Source organism: Rhinolophus hipposideros (assembly GCF_964194185.1).
Source record: "Rhinolophus hipposideros genome assembly, chromosome: 1".
NCBI lineage: Eukaryota > Metazoa > Chordata > Mammalia > Chiroptera > Rhinolophidae > Rhinolophus > Rhinolophus hipposideros.
The window spans coordinates 22,652,576-22,668,125 of record NC_138047.1 but is presented as its reverse complement, the minus strand read 5'-3'; the positions used below and the strand labels follow the sequence as shown (position 1 = coordinate 22,668,125).

Here is a 15,550-nt window from a genome sequence, read left to right as displayed (position 1 = left end):
AATGTCCTAGTGACACTGGGCAGCCCCCCAATAACAGCAACAGGAAAGCATGCCCTCCTAACACCAATTTACGTTTCGAACCAAAACCGCCCTGGACACAGAGATTCCCCAAAAGCAGTCGTAGTCAGCTTTTTCTTGTTCGTTTGAAATCTTTGACAAATCTTTGTTACACGTTGTTTTAGCATTGACTATTGATGAAGAAGCAAAACGTTTCTTCTGTTCCTTACTTTTTGCGAAGACTTTTCTTCTGTTGCTGGGAAAGGAACCTGAATCTATACCTGATGACACTGCACGTACTCGTCTGCCTTAGAAATAAAATACAGGATTCAGTCTTTTGAATACTGCCGAATACACTGTTGAAATTTGTGAAACTAATTAGGACTACCCGATCAGGGATTGGAGTCTGTGTTTTTACACTTCAAAGGTATTTTCATAGGCACCAAACTGTAAAACACAGACACCCAAAGAGTAAGCAGAATTTTATAATCTCACAGTTGGCTGCAGTAAACTTGTTTCTCGGTGGAAGGAGTTCAAGGAGGCATCCACGGGGGGCACTAGCGGCATCCAGCCTTTCATGGGGGTGCAGGACCTGCAAGTTCACTCTTCGTCTCAAATAGAAGCTCTCCGTGGACCGTAATGATGAATGACACGTTCTCCTTCCACAGGCAGGCTCCATTCATTCTGGCATCTCTGGGCTCTGTAACCCATCACTTATTTGATAGCCACCGGCTGCGCAGTAATCACTCTCAGGTTGACCATTCAGGTAGGGAGTCTGACTCTGGCCCCCCGTGCCTGGGAGACTGCTTGTTTGGGAGCCAGACCATCAGTTACATGGTCTTTTCTAAATTATGTTTCGTTATTTCCCTAATGTTATTTAAGCTTCATGGAACTTATTCTGCTTTTGCCAAGTCTTTCCATTGAATAAATATCTCCATAACCTATTGCTTCACTCTGGCAACAGAATTGTTGCAATTTGTGGGCAAAATTGAGCAAAGGCCTAACTCTTTTATTTTTATTTTTTTTCTCTGTAAAATGTCCAATGTTTCTGGCTTTTTTCCTCCTAAACAAAGGCCCTGACTTGTTCTGTGTTCTGGTAGCGCCTTGTCTCTGTCATTACCGAGTAAAGATTTACAGATAACAGCACTAAACAAAGAATGATTAAATGGACATCACAGAGACATGCTGTCCACACACAGAGTCACTAATACTAAATAAGTTAAGACACAAAGTGCTTAGAATAGTGCCTGGCACATAGGAAGTGATCTGTGAACTAGGATTATCAGAGTTCTGTGAATTACAAGCTGTCATTCTTTTCCTCCCTTTGCATGAGTACTTTTATAATTCCAAAATTATTGAAAGCAGCAGAGGTGTAGCTAACTATACAGGCCCACCTAGTAGGAGCCAGAAAATCCAGAGGCTGACCAGCCATCGCTCACAGATCCAATTATTAATATTTCCCCAAAGGATTCCTAAAATGAAAGGAGGAACTAACATTTGTTGTTCCATTTGGGGCCAGACATACATCATCTCATTTATTCTTCCTAACAACCTTGTCATTTTTTACTAAGTGCTTTTGTTTTGTTTGCTTGCTTTTTTTTTTTTTTTTAAAGCTCCCTGGGTCCCTGGGTGAAGGGTTGTGCAAAGAGCTCGTAGTAACCCATTATTATCTCTGGCCTACTCTGTAGGCCCGACTCCTGATTCTTTTCCTTCACAGAAGGCATCGCAGTTTAGCTGCCTAATCTACTTGTCATATAAATATTTTCTCTTGACCATGTCTTCCCTGGGAAATTTTGCCATGGTTGGACTATTATGATCATGTTGATGTTCTTTTCAGGTCTCTTCCAGTTGCATGACTCTCGCAGAGCCCAGAGCTACAAATTATGCTGCATGGCCTAACTAACCTTGAGCACTGCAGAGAGGAAAAAAATGCCTTCGGAAATATTGAGTTTGGGAGTGGTAAAAGAAAGGGAAAGGACTGAGTGCAGGAAAAGACAGCTTTCCAAAGGCCACAGATTTAGAAGATGGTCTGGGAAAACACTGCGTGTTTCATGTTTCCTGCACGCAGCACAGCACCTCTTCCTGTACCTGTTCAGTAACGGTGATTGTTGATGATGATGGTGATGATGGTGACTTAACTGCTACATAGTTTTGGAGTGTCAGAGGCCGATGGGGACTCCCAACCCCACTCCTTTGTCCACACTCCCCTGCCATGCTGGTAGCCCCTCTTTCCCTCCACCTGTCTGTTTTTGTGTTCCCAATACCATATTCTTTCAGTCAGAGAGTTAATCAAGATCAATAACCCGTTTCATCTTTCTGTATATCAATGTAGTATTGGTAGACATTAGTGTTCTGAGTGAGGGAACAAATCTAAACCAAAGGTGAGCGTGCATAAGCAAAAGCTTGCACCCTAACTTTCATTTCCTGCAGCAGCAGGATAAGGAGTTCCTTTGGAGCTTGAAGACTGGTGCCTCCTTACTCTAATATGCCAGGAAGCCCTGTATTGCTGTCAGCATTGGGTCTGTTACTCATTTGCTCACTAGCGAGATGGAACTATTTCCCAGTCTTGATTCTGAGATGGAGGTTTGATTCCCATGAAATCATAGACTACTGAGACAGAGGTACCCTGAAGATCGTCTAGGAATTCCCTTACTTTATAGTTGGGGAAATTGCACCCCAGACGTTGTAGCACTGTAATCTGCCCAAAGGCACACAGGACTGGTGGGGAGAAACCAGATCCTGGCCCCAGGTACAGTTAGCACTCTTTTCCCTATACCATTCGCGTCCTCATGAAAAGGCCCAATTTCTCAGAAAAATTAAGCTCAGATTTTTGTATATCTATGAAAGCTACTTTTCCTTCTTTATTTCCTGTTCTCATCATTTACTCGTTCTTTGCAAAGAGATTTGATTGTGTACCTTAATTTTAACTACCTTTGCAACAAAAAAGAAAACAAACCTAATTGTCAACTATTATTTTCTGATGAACTTTTATTCCAGATAATTAATGATGAAATTCCTGAGGTTGAACAAAGAGAAAAAGAAAAGTAATTGAATTTCTGCTTTTCTTTACAGACACTCTGGAAAACGGATCCAATAAGGGTGACAGGTGAGCAATAGGATTTTATTTGCCATTTGTGCTTTTCCGTGATAGCATTTTCTACGTACACTGCAGTGAGTTTGATCATTTTCTCTCTGTTTTGCTTAAATCCAGTGCAGCTAATAGAAAGGGAACCAACAAGGATGACACATACTGGAAGGAGATCAATGCAGCTATGGCCTTAACAAATCTTGCACAGGGAAAAGACAAACTGCAGGGAACTACCAGCTGCATCATCCAGAAGTCGTCACATATAGCAGAAGTAAAGACAGTCAAAGTGCCACTGGTTCAACAATTTTAAGAGTTGTCGCTTTTCAGATCAATGGCTATTCTTCATGTTGGTGTTTGTGTTTTTTTTTTTATAAATTTTCATCTTAAGAGCCAAAGCAGGAGTGAAAATGACTCCCTTTCAAACCTCTTCTTATTTTTAAATATCCTAAATATATCACTTAGTTGCTTCTGTAAAAGACATATAAATTATAAAAAAAAAAACTCACTTTAATCAAAAGTATTAACTTATTTTATGTTACTCAAACTATTCATACAGTGTCTGCATTGCCATTACAGTAAGTGCCTTGCTTCCCGAAAATAAGCTACAACGTGGGCACAGCAGAGCAGCTATGCCTCAAAATGACAGTGCCCGTAAGGCTTATTAGTCTGTTTGTCATTCCAGATGGACTTGACCATTCCAGGACTGAAACCATAATTGCGGAAAGCCCTTGAAATGTATTCAACAATTCACATGTTAAAACTTGGAAATCTCTTCAGCCCAAATGAAATGTTTCTTTAAAAAAAAACAAAAAAAACCTTTTTCTGTATTTAAAATTGTTCGGTGTGCTTCATAGAGTGACAGTGAGAATTTTATGCATGTATCTTGCCTGCATATCTGATATGTTACAAATTTCCAAAATGAAAGGTGTAGTGATCACATGATGTGTATATTTAAGAAAAATTGCAATGAACACAGTGTGGTCAGAAAAACTTTTTCCGAGCACTGCTGCAAAACACTGCAGTGCCCTTTAGAATTAATTTGGATTTTCTTTTTCTCAAGTTTTGCTGAACTTCTAAAAAATTTATTATATAGGTAATTCGAAATTTTTCTTTGTAGAACTAAACCCATAGTTTAGTTTTAAAACATAATCCTGTTTGCATTAAAGTTTGGTATTTTTTTGTGATGGAAGTTGTTTTTCATATGGAATGGCTAAAAACCTTTTACTTGGTTCATTTCAAATTACAATTGCTGATGGGCAATTTATATTGCAATGAGAACAAGACAAGGAAAGAAATGTATCTCTGTGAATATGCATATACACACGTAAAATTGATTTTTAGATTTAAAACATATGGAAAACAAAACATTGAACAGTCTCTGAATTTTGCCAAGTAGGACATTAAAGTAAAAATTAAGTGAAACCATGCATTAAAAGAAAGAACATTTTGTTTCTAAATTAGACTATCACTGAGTGAAAATAATCAATATCGAGAAAGAAGAATATGTTTTTCAATCAAACAATAATATTCTAATCAGCTTGGGGAGACTTGAAACTTGGATAAACAGTAGAGACGCCAAGCATAACAGCGTATATGTGCTGCAGAGAAGTAAAAAGGATTTGACTCTTTTATGGTGGGATGTTTTTTTCTGCGTATGTAATCTATTTTGTAATTTTTTTTTTAAAACTGGAAAGCATTTTTGTGAGTGTGAATGAGAGCCAGTAGTGCAGCCATGTGGTGACATTTTTCTTTATTTTGCAAAATGCTTTTAAAACCAAAGGCTGCTCTAGTTGATATATGGACATTACCAATATTGATATAAATCGTAGGACACTTTTTCATGTAACAAAGCATTTGGGGATTGGGTTTATTTAGTGTAATGAAGATAATTTGATATAAAATATTTTGTATATATATATATTTTTACTTTGTTTTCTAAATTGCTGTTTGCAGTAACAGTAAGTGCAAAGCAAGATATGTAAGTTATGACTGTATGATCAGATGAAGTATGAGTTCCTTTGGTTTACATCCTTAAGTAATTACAGATCCATGATAAAAAAAACTTTTGAATCTTTATAAAATAGTTTTGCCAAAATGGTATCATGTCAACGAGAACTAAAGACAAGTACTTCATTCTTTTTCATACTATTATAAGTTATTCTGGTATGAAATATTTTAATAAAATTGTTTTTGTTTTGACTATTTTGGTTAGATGAATAGATGCTGGTTTTTTAGTTGAATTAGTCATAATTCACTTTTGCCATCTTTTTAAAAGAATCAGCAAATTTGTTCTATGTTGTAAACTATGGATGACAAGCCAATATAGGACAGTTATTCACATGATTTTTTTTTTTTTTAATACGAAAGCTTGGAGTCTGGCCTAGAAACACATCAAGAAGATTTTATAATTAACACATCCTTGGCAATATCTCCAATTGCAATTAATTTTAATTTATTTTTTTCTTTTGCTGCTTTAACATTTTCTGGAAATTGAAGTCATCCTTTAAAAGAATCTTGAACAATGCTGAGCCAGCAGCTGAGAATCTAACTCATAATTTATGTTGTAGAGAAATAGAATTACCTCTATGCTTTGTTTTGCCATATGTAATCATTTCAATAAAATTAATAACTGCCAGGAGTTCTTGACAGATTTAAAATAAAAGTTAATTTCTAGACCTCAATGATCATATGAATTTTATTTTCCTTTGAGAGTTGACCAGGTGGAGAAAGAAGCAGAACAGAGGGGCCCATTATATGCTGTAATTCTCCTTAGTTTGGTAAGGGGTATGATATGAGAGTGCTGCATTTGTGTTAGGTTTGATTTCATCACCTCAGACCACCAACCCACCTTTTAAGAGCTGAGAAAAAGAGAGTGTGATTCTAACTGTTAAAATATATAACTTTAAAATGTACATTTTCACGAAATACATTCATTCTTTCAGTAGCTAGGACAGTAAGCGTTATTTCTGTGTGCTATGTACTGGAGAGAACCTTGGCTTTGAAGCTAGACAGATCGATATTTGAATCCCAGCTCTGCCACTCACTGCTGTAAGATGCAGACACTCTGGGCTTCTGTTTCTTCACTGGTGAAGTGAGAGGAATGTGTTAAACCCTGTAGAGTTTGCTATAAGGTTTACAGCTGATATACAGTTTATAAGGTGCCTACCAGAGTGCCTGGCATTTTTTAAATAGATGTCAATAAATGGAAGGTGTTATCATATAATTATAATTCCTCTATATAGGGCTTATATGCAAGAAAGTAGAAATGCAGTAGAATATGAGATATGGGTACTTTAATGAAGAGCCTTGGGAAACAAAAAATATCTGACATGTAAGACTGCAATGAAAGGGTGAAAGTTGGTATCAGTGTTAGAACGATCTTCAAGGAAGATCATTTTATTATTAGTCTGAACTTCGTGGAGAAAAGCATAAAGTAAAACGAAGATAGAGAAGAACAGACACACCAGTAGAAAACACAGCGTGTGCGAGGGCTTCCTTCATTCAAATCAACAAGAATTGCTTTTCCCTCTCGTCATCCTGCTTGATACTGTTCAAGATGACTAAGAGCTCAAGTCACTGTATGTATTCTCTGCCTATTCCAAGTAGCAATGTTTAGCAAACAGTGGCAACAGCCATGGTCTGCTTTTAAACTCATTCAGCTCGATGGCACAACATCATGCAAATAAACACAGAGAATACGAGCAAGCTGCCCAGACTCTTCTATCAGGGACGGCTTAGGTTGGCCATGCCTTGAAGGGCAGTGTGGAGTAATGGTCAGAACTGGGCTTGCACAGCCTGGCTGTGTCTCTTCACTCTTTAGTGACTTTGGGAATAAACATATAAACCTTCAATACCCAGAGTTTGCATCTATAAAATCTGATCTGTGAAATTTACTCCAAAGATCTGGTGTGTGGATTAAGGAAGACAGTGGATACAAAAGTGCTTTGCACACTGCGTAGTACTGTACAAATGTTCATGATTATTAATGTGTTCCAGACGACATTGGAAGTTCTAATATCCCATAATTTTGGCAATATACATTGTGGTTTCCATGAAGCATATAGGACCCAGAGATTTTGTCAAATACATGTTATGATATACCGTCTTTGGCCTTTTTAAGCACAAAGGGTCTTTGGTCCTATACTTCTTTGAAACAGGTATGATCAGAATTAAGTGACTGATTATCACACTGCAGGGAAAGAATCCTGACTGCACTACTTCCTAACTTTGAGACACATCTTAGAGATGGACTAAAAATTTGGTTTGGGAGGTGTGTGCATTGCCCGTAACAAACTTTGTTTTTTAAGGTGAGAAAAAAGATTTCTGAGTTTAGAAAAACAAACTGATGTGTTTTTACATCTTTATGTAAAAACGACTCCATGGAAATTCACGTAAAGGTCGTCTCAGTAAGTCTTCTGAAATGAATTTCAGCCCAAAGCCAGTTTCTGGAAATTTAATTAGCAATGAGTCTAATCTGACTTGTATTCATGACTTTTAAAAAATTTCACATTTTAATTCATGTTTTCAAAAAGTATAAATGTAACTTATGCTATCTGTGGAAAAAGGGAAGCAATATAGAAGAGTATAAGATAAAAAACCCCATGGCCCATCTCTCCATGATTCCAGTCCCACATCCCAAAGATAGACATGGTTAACAATATCTTGTGTATGCTGACGGAAACTCTATGCATATCCAAACTTGTACTCTTTCATCTTGCACTTCTTACTATATTCATCAGACTGCTCTGCAACAGTTTTTCCATTCCATCATGTACATATATGTATCATATCTATCTATCTATCTATCTACCTATCTATCTATCTATCTATATATATATATATATATATATATAGGTAGATTTCATTATTTTAAATGACTAGATAGAATTTGATTTTGGGATCTTTTATAATTTATGTAGCAAATACCCCCTTGATGGACTTTTGGGTTATTTCCCATTTTCAGTTACTATAAACTAATGCTATTCAAAGTGCTGTTTCACAATGAGATAGGGAGCTTGCACCAGAATATAAATCAACACGCTTCTTAATCAAGAAAATCTACGAAAAAAAATCTTCGCCTGAACTCACAGTGCTCTTAGAAGTATAATTGATTTACATTCTGACCCCTTATCTCCTCACAGACTAGTAACATCTCTGGGCAAATCATCTTTGAATAGGACTGCTATAATTACTGATCCTGTGCAAATGTGTCTTAGGCCACTTATACCTCTGTGGAATAAATACCTAGAAGTGGCATTAATGGCTCAAATGAAAAGTACATGAAATTTTTTGATGCACAATGCCAAATTACCATTTAAAATTTCTACCAATTTATATACTTCCAGCAGTAGGGTGTGAGTGTCTGTCTTTCCACAACTTGGTCAAAACATTGAGAATTATTAAACTTTTCCATACTTGACAATGTGGTAAGAAATGATATCAGTGTTTTAACTTATACTTTTTAAGATGAGTGACATTGTGCATAACGTTATTGGCCATTAGTATTTCTTTTCAGTGAACTGCTTGTTCATGTTTTTCCTTCTTTCCTTCCTTCTTTTTTCCTTCCTTCCATTTGTTATTAATTAGTATGATCTACTTGTACATTTTAAAATTCAGTATCTTGTCTATAATATGTTACCAATATCTTCCTGTGTTTTTTAATATTTTTTATAGTTTATTAGTTAAAGGTGTACAAGACAAGGTAATACTTAGACGTTCATCATTTATATCCCTCACACTGTGAACCCCCCTCCACCTATCCACTATCCCTCCGACCTCACACTGAGCCATCACATTATATATATATATAAAATTATAGTTGGCATTCATTATTGTTTAGCTTCTGGTGTACAGTGCCATGATCAGGCATCCACAGTATCCCTGAGGTGGTCTCCCAAATAGGACGCATGTCCATCAGATACCCAACAAAATCTTTACAACATTATTGAATACGTTCCCCAAATTAATTTTCAAAAACCCTGAGGTCATTTGTGGTTACCGACTGTTTCCTAATCCCTTCACCTTTCCCCTTCTCCCCCTTCGCCCCCCCCCCCCGCCCATCTAACAACTCTCAGTTTTTTCCTTTTTGTCCTCAAAACTGTTTCTGATTGGTTCATTCACTTATTCTTTTCTTTAGATTCCGCATATAAGTGAGATCATATGGTACTTGTCTTTCTCTTTCTGACTTATTTCACTTAACGTACTGGCTTTAGCTCAGCGGTTCCTTCGACAAAGTGGGTTTTAATATATTTTTTACATTATATTTTTTAAATTCAGAAGCTTAAACATCATCTTTGCATATACACAGGGTGAATGGGAGGGTGCTGCATATATTTGGCCATCATAGAAAAAGTGTAGTATAGTATTTCAGAGCACAAACTCTGGAGCCAAACTGCTGAGGTTCCAATCTTCTCTCTTCTGCTTACTAGTTCCACAATCTTGGACAAGACACTTAACCTATCTAACCTCAGTTTTGTCATCTGTAGAATACTGACCATAATAATACCTATTTCTTAGTATTGTTGTGAAGATTAAATTACTTATTATGTATAAAGCACTTGCAATAATAGTACCTGGTACAGAGATAGTGCAAAGATTGTAAAGAGATTCATCCATCTCTTCTGCTATTAGTATTATGGTATTACTCTGCTTTTAGTAGTTTTGTGTGCTTAAATCTTATATCCACTGGATTAAAATTATATTTTGGCCTAAAATAAGCTAGTCACCCCCCCTCCAAAGAAAGACATGTATAAATCTAAAGAAATATGTACAAGATCCATATCGACAATCTGCAAAACTGATTAACAAAATCAAAGAACTAAATATATAGAGAGATATTTCATGTTCATGGATGGAAAGACTCAATATTGTCAAAGATGTTAGTTCTTCCCAACTTGAGCTATAGATTCAATGCAATCCTAATCAAAATCCCAGCGAGTTATTTTGTAGATATCAACAAACTGATTCTAAAGTTATGTGGAGAAACAAAAGACCCAGAATAGCCAATCCAATATTAAAGAACAAAGTTGGAGAACTGACACTCCCAACTTCAAGACTTACCATAAAGGTATAGTAATCAAGGCAGTCTGGTATTACCAAAAGAATGCACAATTTCAGCAATGGATTAGAACAGATAGCCCAAAAATAGATCCATGCAAATACAGTCAACTGATACTTGACAAAATAGCAAAGACAATACAATGGAGAAAAGATAGTTTGTGTGTTTTTCTTCAAAAAATGGTGCTGGAACAACTGGGCATTCACATGAAAAAAAGAAAAAAATGAATCTAGACACAGACATTACATCCTTCAAAAAGTAATTCAAAATGGATTATAGATCTAAATGTAAAATACAGAACTATGAAACTCTTAGAAGATTACATAGGGGAAAACCTAAGTGATTTGGGGTATAGAAATGACTTTTTAGATACCTTATCAAAGGCAAGATACGTGAAACAATTGATAACTATACTTCATTAAAATTAAAAATGTCTGAAACACAATGCCAAGAGAAGGAGAAGACAAGCCACAGACTGGGAGAAAATATTTGCAAAAGACACATCTGATAAAGGACTGTTATCCAAAGTGTACAAAGAACTCCTAAAACTCGGCAATAAGAAAATAACCTGATTTTTAAAATGGGCCACAGACCTTCAGAGACAACCTCACCAAAGAAGATATACAGATGGCAAATAAGCATAGGAAAATATGTTCCATATCATATGTAGAGACGTAACATCTCTACAAGGACTGTATGAAAGATCGAGCTGCTTCACAAAATTGCCAGTTTTTAATGTCTTAGCCATTATGGTAGATTTGCAGGGGCTTCTCACTGTGGTTTGAATTTTTGTTTTTAATATTAAAATTCCTTATATTCATATTATTTAATATGAATATTTAATTACCATTTAATTTGTGGTTTTAATATGTATTGAATATTTAGATATTGTGGAGTGCCCATTTAAGCTTTTTGCTCAGTTTTGTATTGGGTTCTCTGGTTTTTTCTTATTGATTTTGAAGTATTCCTTAATACTTTATGGATATGAGTCTTTTATCAGATGTATATGCACTTGCCTGTGTAGCAAGTATCTTTCAGGAAAGTGTTTTCTAAATATTTTGAATCTCCTTAAATGCATTTGTTTGTCTGTTTGTTGATTATTAAGTTATAATAAATATCTTCCGACAGTTGTCTCAGTAGAAACTCCTGTTCTGAATATCATGTTTGTTATTTCCCTCTGGCTAAACGACACCAATTTTCATTGCATGCTCAAGACTTTCTTCATTTGAAGCCCAAGTCCATCTTCAGCAGTGGAAAGCCTTTGAGTAGGGAGACAGGGAAGACACTTTCAGCCCCTATGACCAGGAGGCAGACCATCAGCATGCCCAAAGGCATCCTCTCCAGGCTGCATAACTGCAAAAAGTAGAAAGAACTCTGCCAATTGCTCAGCCATCCCACAGCACTCCTAGGGTCAGGACCTCACCCTGTCTCTGCTGCCTTCTTCTCAGAGATTTCTGTATTTTCACAAGCCAGACTTTCTCTAAAAACTTAGAGCTTCATGCTCTCCTGTACAACTCTCCAAGTTCTAGTCTAGACCGAGGGAAACAAACAAATGATCTCCCGTCCTCCTTTCCTTCTCTCCTCTTCCTTTTCTACTCCCCATCTCCCCCTCCCTCTCCTCCTCCCTCTCCCTTGCTCTCTTTCAGTCACAGGACCAAGTCTTTCCTCAACTCCACAGGCTCTGCCTGACAGCTCAACAGCCGCTTCCCTGAGGAGTTGAGTTGAAGCAGTGAAGGGCAGGGCAGCTGTGATGTACAAGTGGGCTGCCATTTTCCCAATCTCTGTTTCTTGAGTTACACACTTGAGTTACACACAAGTACTACCTGTTGAATCCTCAGTATGAATGAGGACATGACTAGAACTCTTATACTTCCTCTCATTCCCACATGTTGTTTTTAAGAATTTTCTTTTTAATTTTACATTGTCAATATTTATGCTACTTAAATGATTCTCTGAAACCATTATTCCCACAGTGCTGAAATGGGTTTAATGCTTAGTGTGAGTCCTTTCATATACTACTTCCCCTTCCTGAGTTATCTATTTTGATTTATCTTTTGACTGGATGGATGCTGTCATTATTTGTTTTTGTTGTTGTTGTTGTTTTAGAAAAAAAGATGAGCCCATACATGCTGTGCTCCCTCAGGTTGAAGCTGTCTTCTGTTCCTTTACACATTCATGATAACCTAAATAGGTACAGGTCTGGGGTCTTATTTTCACCCACAGAATTCTTGTTACTGCTGCACTACTAATTAACTGGTTGGATAGTGTTGGGGAAAACTCTGTTGCCAGCCTTATCTTCCCACCGAAACATTAGTAATATTTTTTTTCCTGAATTCCATAAAATTCTTTATTTATGCTTAAAGTTCAGTAATTTAGCCAGATGTGTCTAAGGGTTATTCTGGAGCATACTGTGTCTTCTGCATCTACAGATCGAAACCTACTTTATCTCAGGAAAAAATTTGTTATATCCAAATTATTTAAGTTCCCTTTTTCTGTTCTCATCCTCAATGTTGCCCATTTACCATATTCACTAATTCAATTTTTACTTACTATGTACCTATACTATATACAAGGCACTTTCTAGGTGTTGGGTATAAGATATACTAATAGAGCACGGCAGAATTCTGGTTATATCTCCTGTGTCAGTCTTTCATACCTACTTTTAGCACTATCAAATTTCCTTTTTGTTGTTTCACAGTTCTGCTTTGTTTTGTTTTGTTTTGTTAAATTATCTTCTATTTCTTTCCTGCCCTCAGGAGACTCACTTTTCACATCCTGTCATTCTCTCCTCTGTGATAGCGATATCATTTATATCCTCTTTGAGCTTGCTTTTCAAACTGTACTTCTTCTTTAGCTTTTTTGAGTATGGAGAGTACTATTTGTCAGAAACGTTCTTTTCCTGGAATATTTCTTTCCATGCAGGTTCTTCGTTTGCTTTTTGCTTGTTATGCTTGGTTTCCTCCTTTTTGAGACTTGTATTCAGGTCCCGTTTTTTTGTCCTTTTTACTTCCTCTTTGCTTAAGAATGGGTGTGGGAGCAGGGAGGGCACAGTGTCCCTGGCAGCTCAAATCCAGGTATGTGCTTAAGAACAACACTGTGCTCGTATTTCTTCCTAAATCTGCTTTGTGTCTGTGTGAGGGCAGAATTTCCATCTCTAGGATGGGCAGGTCTCCTGAAGAGGTTCATAGTGAAATATGGTCACTCTCACAGATTACTTCTTTGTTCAACTGACTCAGGTCCGCAGTTATAAACCAGATCATTGTTTTGTCCCCTTTTCCAGGCCTGGCTCACTTCTAGTCCATTTCTTGATAGGACAGATTAAATCTCACAGCTGCACTCCCCTTCTACTCCCGCTGGGATTGACCCCCCCCCCTTTCCTGTAGTCTGCTCATGGCGTAAGTGCTTGTCTTTCTAAGTAAGAGATTATTAGTTGGCTATTTTAGAATTTTGTTTCCCTACTTTTAGAACAATCTATACCTTGCTTGACATTTGGAGAGTTATGCATCAACTTTTATATTATCCCTCAATTTGGTCAAAATGTCATTGCACACAACAGATATTCTTCATATTTTGTGGTTGTGTCCAAACCAAGTTTTATCAAAGATGGACCTTTGCCCTGTGTTGGCCTCTTTGTTGATACCGGTGGGAGGTACTAGTGAAGGGAGTGGAGTAACTATAATTTTGTACTACCATCTTCTACCAAGAGTGTCAGGGGAAATTATATTCTTAATATCTTTCTTTATTGTGGTCTTAAATTTTTCTGTTCTATTTCATTTTTTTACTTTCCTTTTTGTAGTTTTCCTAGATTTTCACAACTCTCTTCACCCCTCCTTCTCTCTCTCTCTGCTTGACAATATCATGTTACCTAGAAATGATTTCCTCCTTTAAATAGCCTCACTCTTGCTTTTCCCAGTGAGTCACAGACCCCCTGAAGTCAATAATGAATGCAGTGGCTATGAAGAAGTGATAACCTCTATTTCCTGTTCACTTTCTCACAGGCGGTTAAGCTTAAATGTGTGCTATAAAATCTCTTCAACCAACAAGCCCAGCCATTTATCACTGTAGTCTTAACTACCTCTGCTTTTTGGATATCTAAACTCCCCAAAGGACTGTCAATTTAACCATAACTACCTAACAACTGCCAAGCCTCACTTTATGAGCTGCTGTTGAGAGTTTAGCTATTTAAGGCTGATTTTTTAAAATTTTTATTGGCACTTCATGGCATTTGCTTGATTTACAGTGCTTACTGTAAATAACCACAAATTAGGGACATTTCTTTCCCTTTCAGGTGTAGGCAAAGATTTAAATGAGTACTGAATTGTCCTTCTCCATCTATTTAGCTCCTTGCCAGATCATTCTCTCCAGTTCACCTAACTCGAAAGGTCGAATGTGGTCAGTTCTATGGGTAGGAGACCTCCGTGGAAAATGACCTCATGCATCTCATCAAGTACTCTGTGTTTTTTCAAAGATACCCAAAGTGGGAGAAATCTAGTGGTTAAAAAGAGACAGCAAATGTGTTTCAGCCATAAGAAGGAATGAAATTCTGACACATGCTACAACATGGATGAAACTTGAAGACATTATGCTGCTAAGTAACATAAGCCAAACACTAAAGGACAAATATGTGATTCCACCTAAGTGAGGTACCTAAAATAGGTAAATTCATAGAGACAGAAAGTAAATTACAGGTCCCCAGGGGTTGGGGAAGGGGCAATAGGCAGTTATTGCTTAATGAGTAAAGAGTTTCATTAGGGGTAATGAAGTTTTGAAAATAGACAGTGGTGATGGTTGTACAACATTGTGAATGTAATTAATGCCAGTTAATTGTGACTTTAAAATTGTCTGCATGGTTGTTGGTTTTTTTTAAGATACATATATTTTTAAGATACATATTACTTCATATATATATATATATATATATGAATATATTATCCAGAAGTAATATCAGGATTTTCATTTCCTCCACACACCTCTTCTAAGGGAACTGCAAGTAAAAGCACACCCTTAGGGTCCTGCCTGGGGTCCATTCTCCTCACTCAGGATGCTGAGGCATTTTGCCTGTGTCTTGGTGGATCTCTCTCCTTTACCCTCCAAAGTTTCTCCATTCCTGGTCCTTCCTCCTCTCTCCCATCCTCCCCCTCTGTGAACACTCCAACCCCAAGTCACCCTGCTGAGTGACACTCCCTTCAATGGTCCTCCTGGCAGTGAGAAGGTGCGTGTGCCAGTGCCAACCAATACAAGCTGAGATTTAACAAAACACACTCACTGACCCAATTCCATGCTGGCACAAAAACTTTCTGGGCACAGACCACCACGGCTCCTGTCCCTCTGCAGTCCCTCATGAGAAAAGGTAGGACCCTCAGACGGAGTATTTGGCTTACCTAGTGACCATGGCCATGAAGAGCAAC

General features: G+C 37.3%; 1 protein-coding gene across 2 annotated transcripts in view; it reads left to right on the top strand.

Moving 5' to 3' along the window:
• The window catches only part of MKX (mohawk homeobox), a 60,030-nt gene extending 54,264 nt beyond the window's left edge, over positions 1-5,766 (top strand). Inside the window, exons 5-6 of one of the 2 annotated variants that reach the window (XM_081046616.1) lie at positions 3,070-3,103; positions 3,209-5,766. In XM_081046616.1, the coding sequence (XP_080902742.1) occupies positions 3,070-3,103; positions 3,209-3,395 (221 nt within the window). In that variant the 3' untranslated portion in view covers positions 3,396-5,766. The remainder of the gene's footprint in view (positions 1-3,069; positions 3,104-3,208) is intronic. The other variant, XM_081046617.1, reaches the window with a different exon arrangement.
• Positions 5,767-15,550: the final 9,784 nt, after the last annotated feature.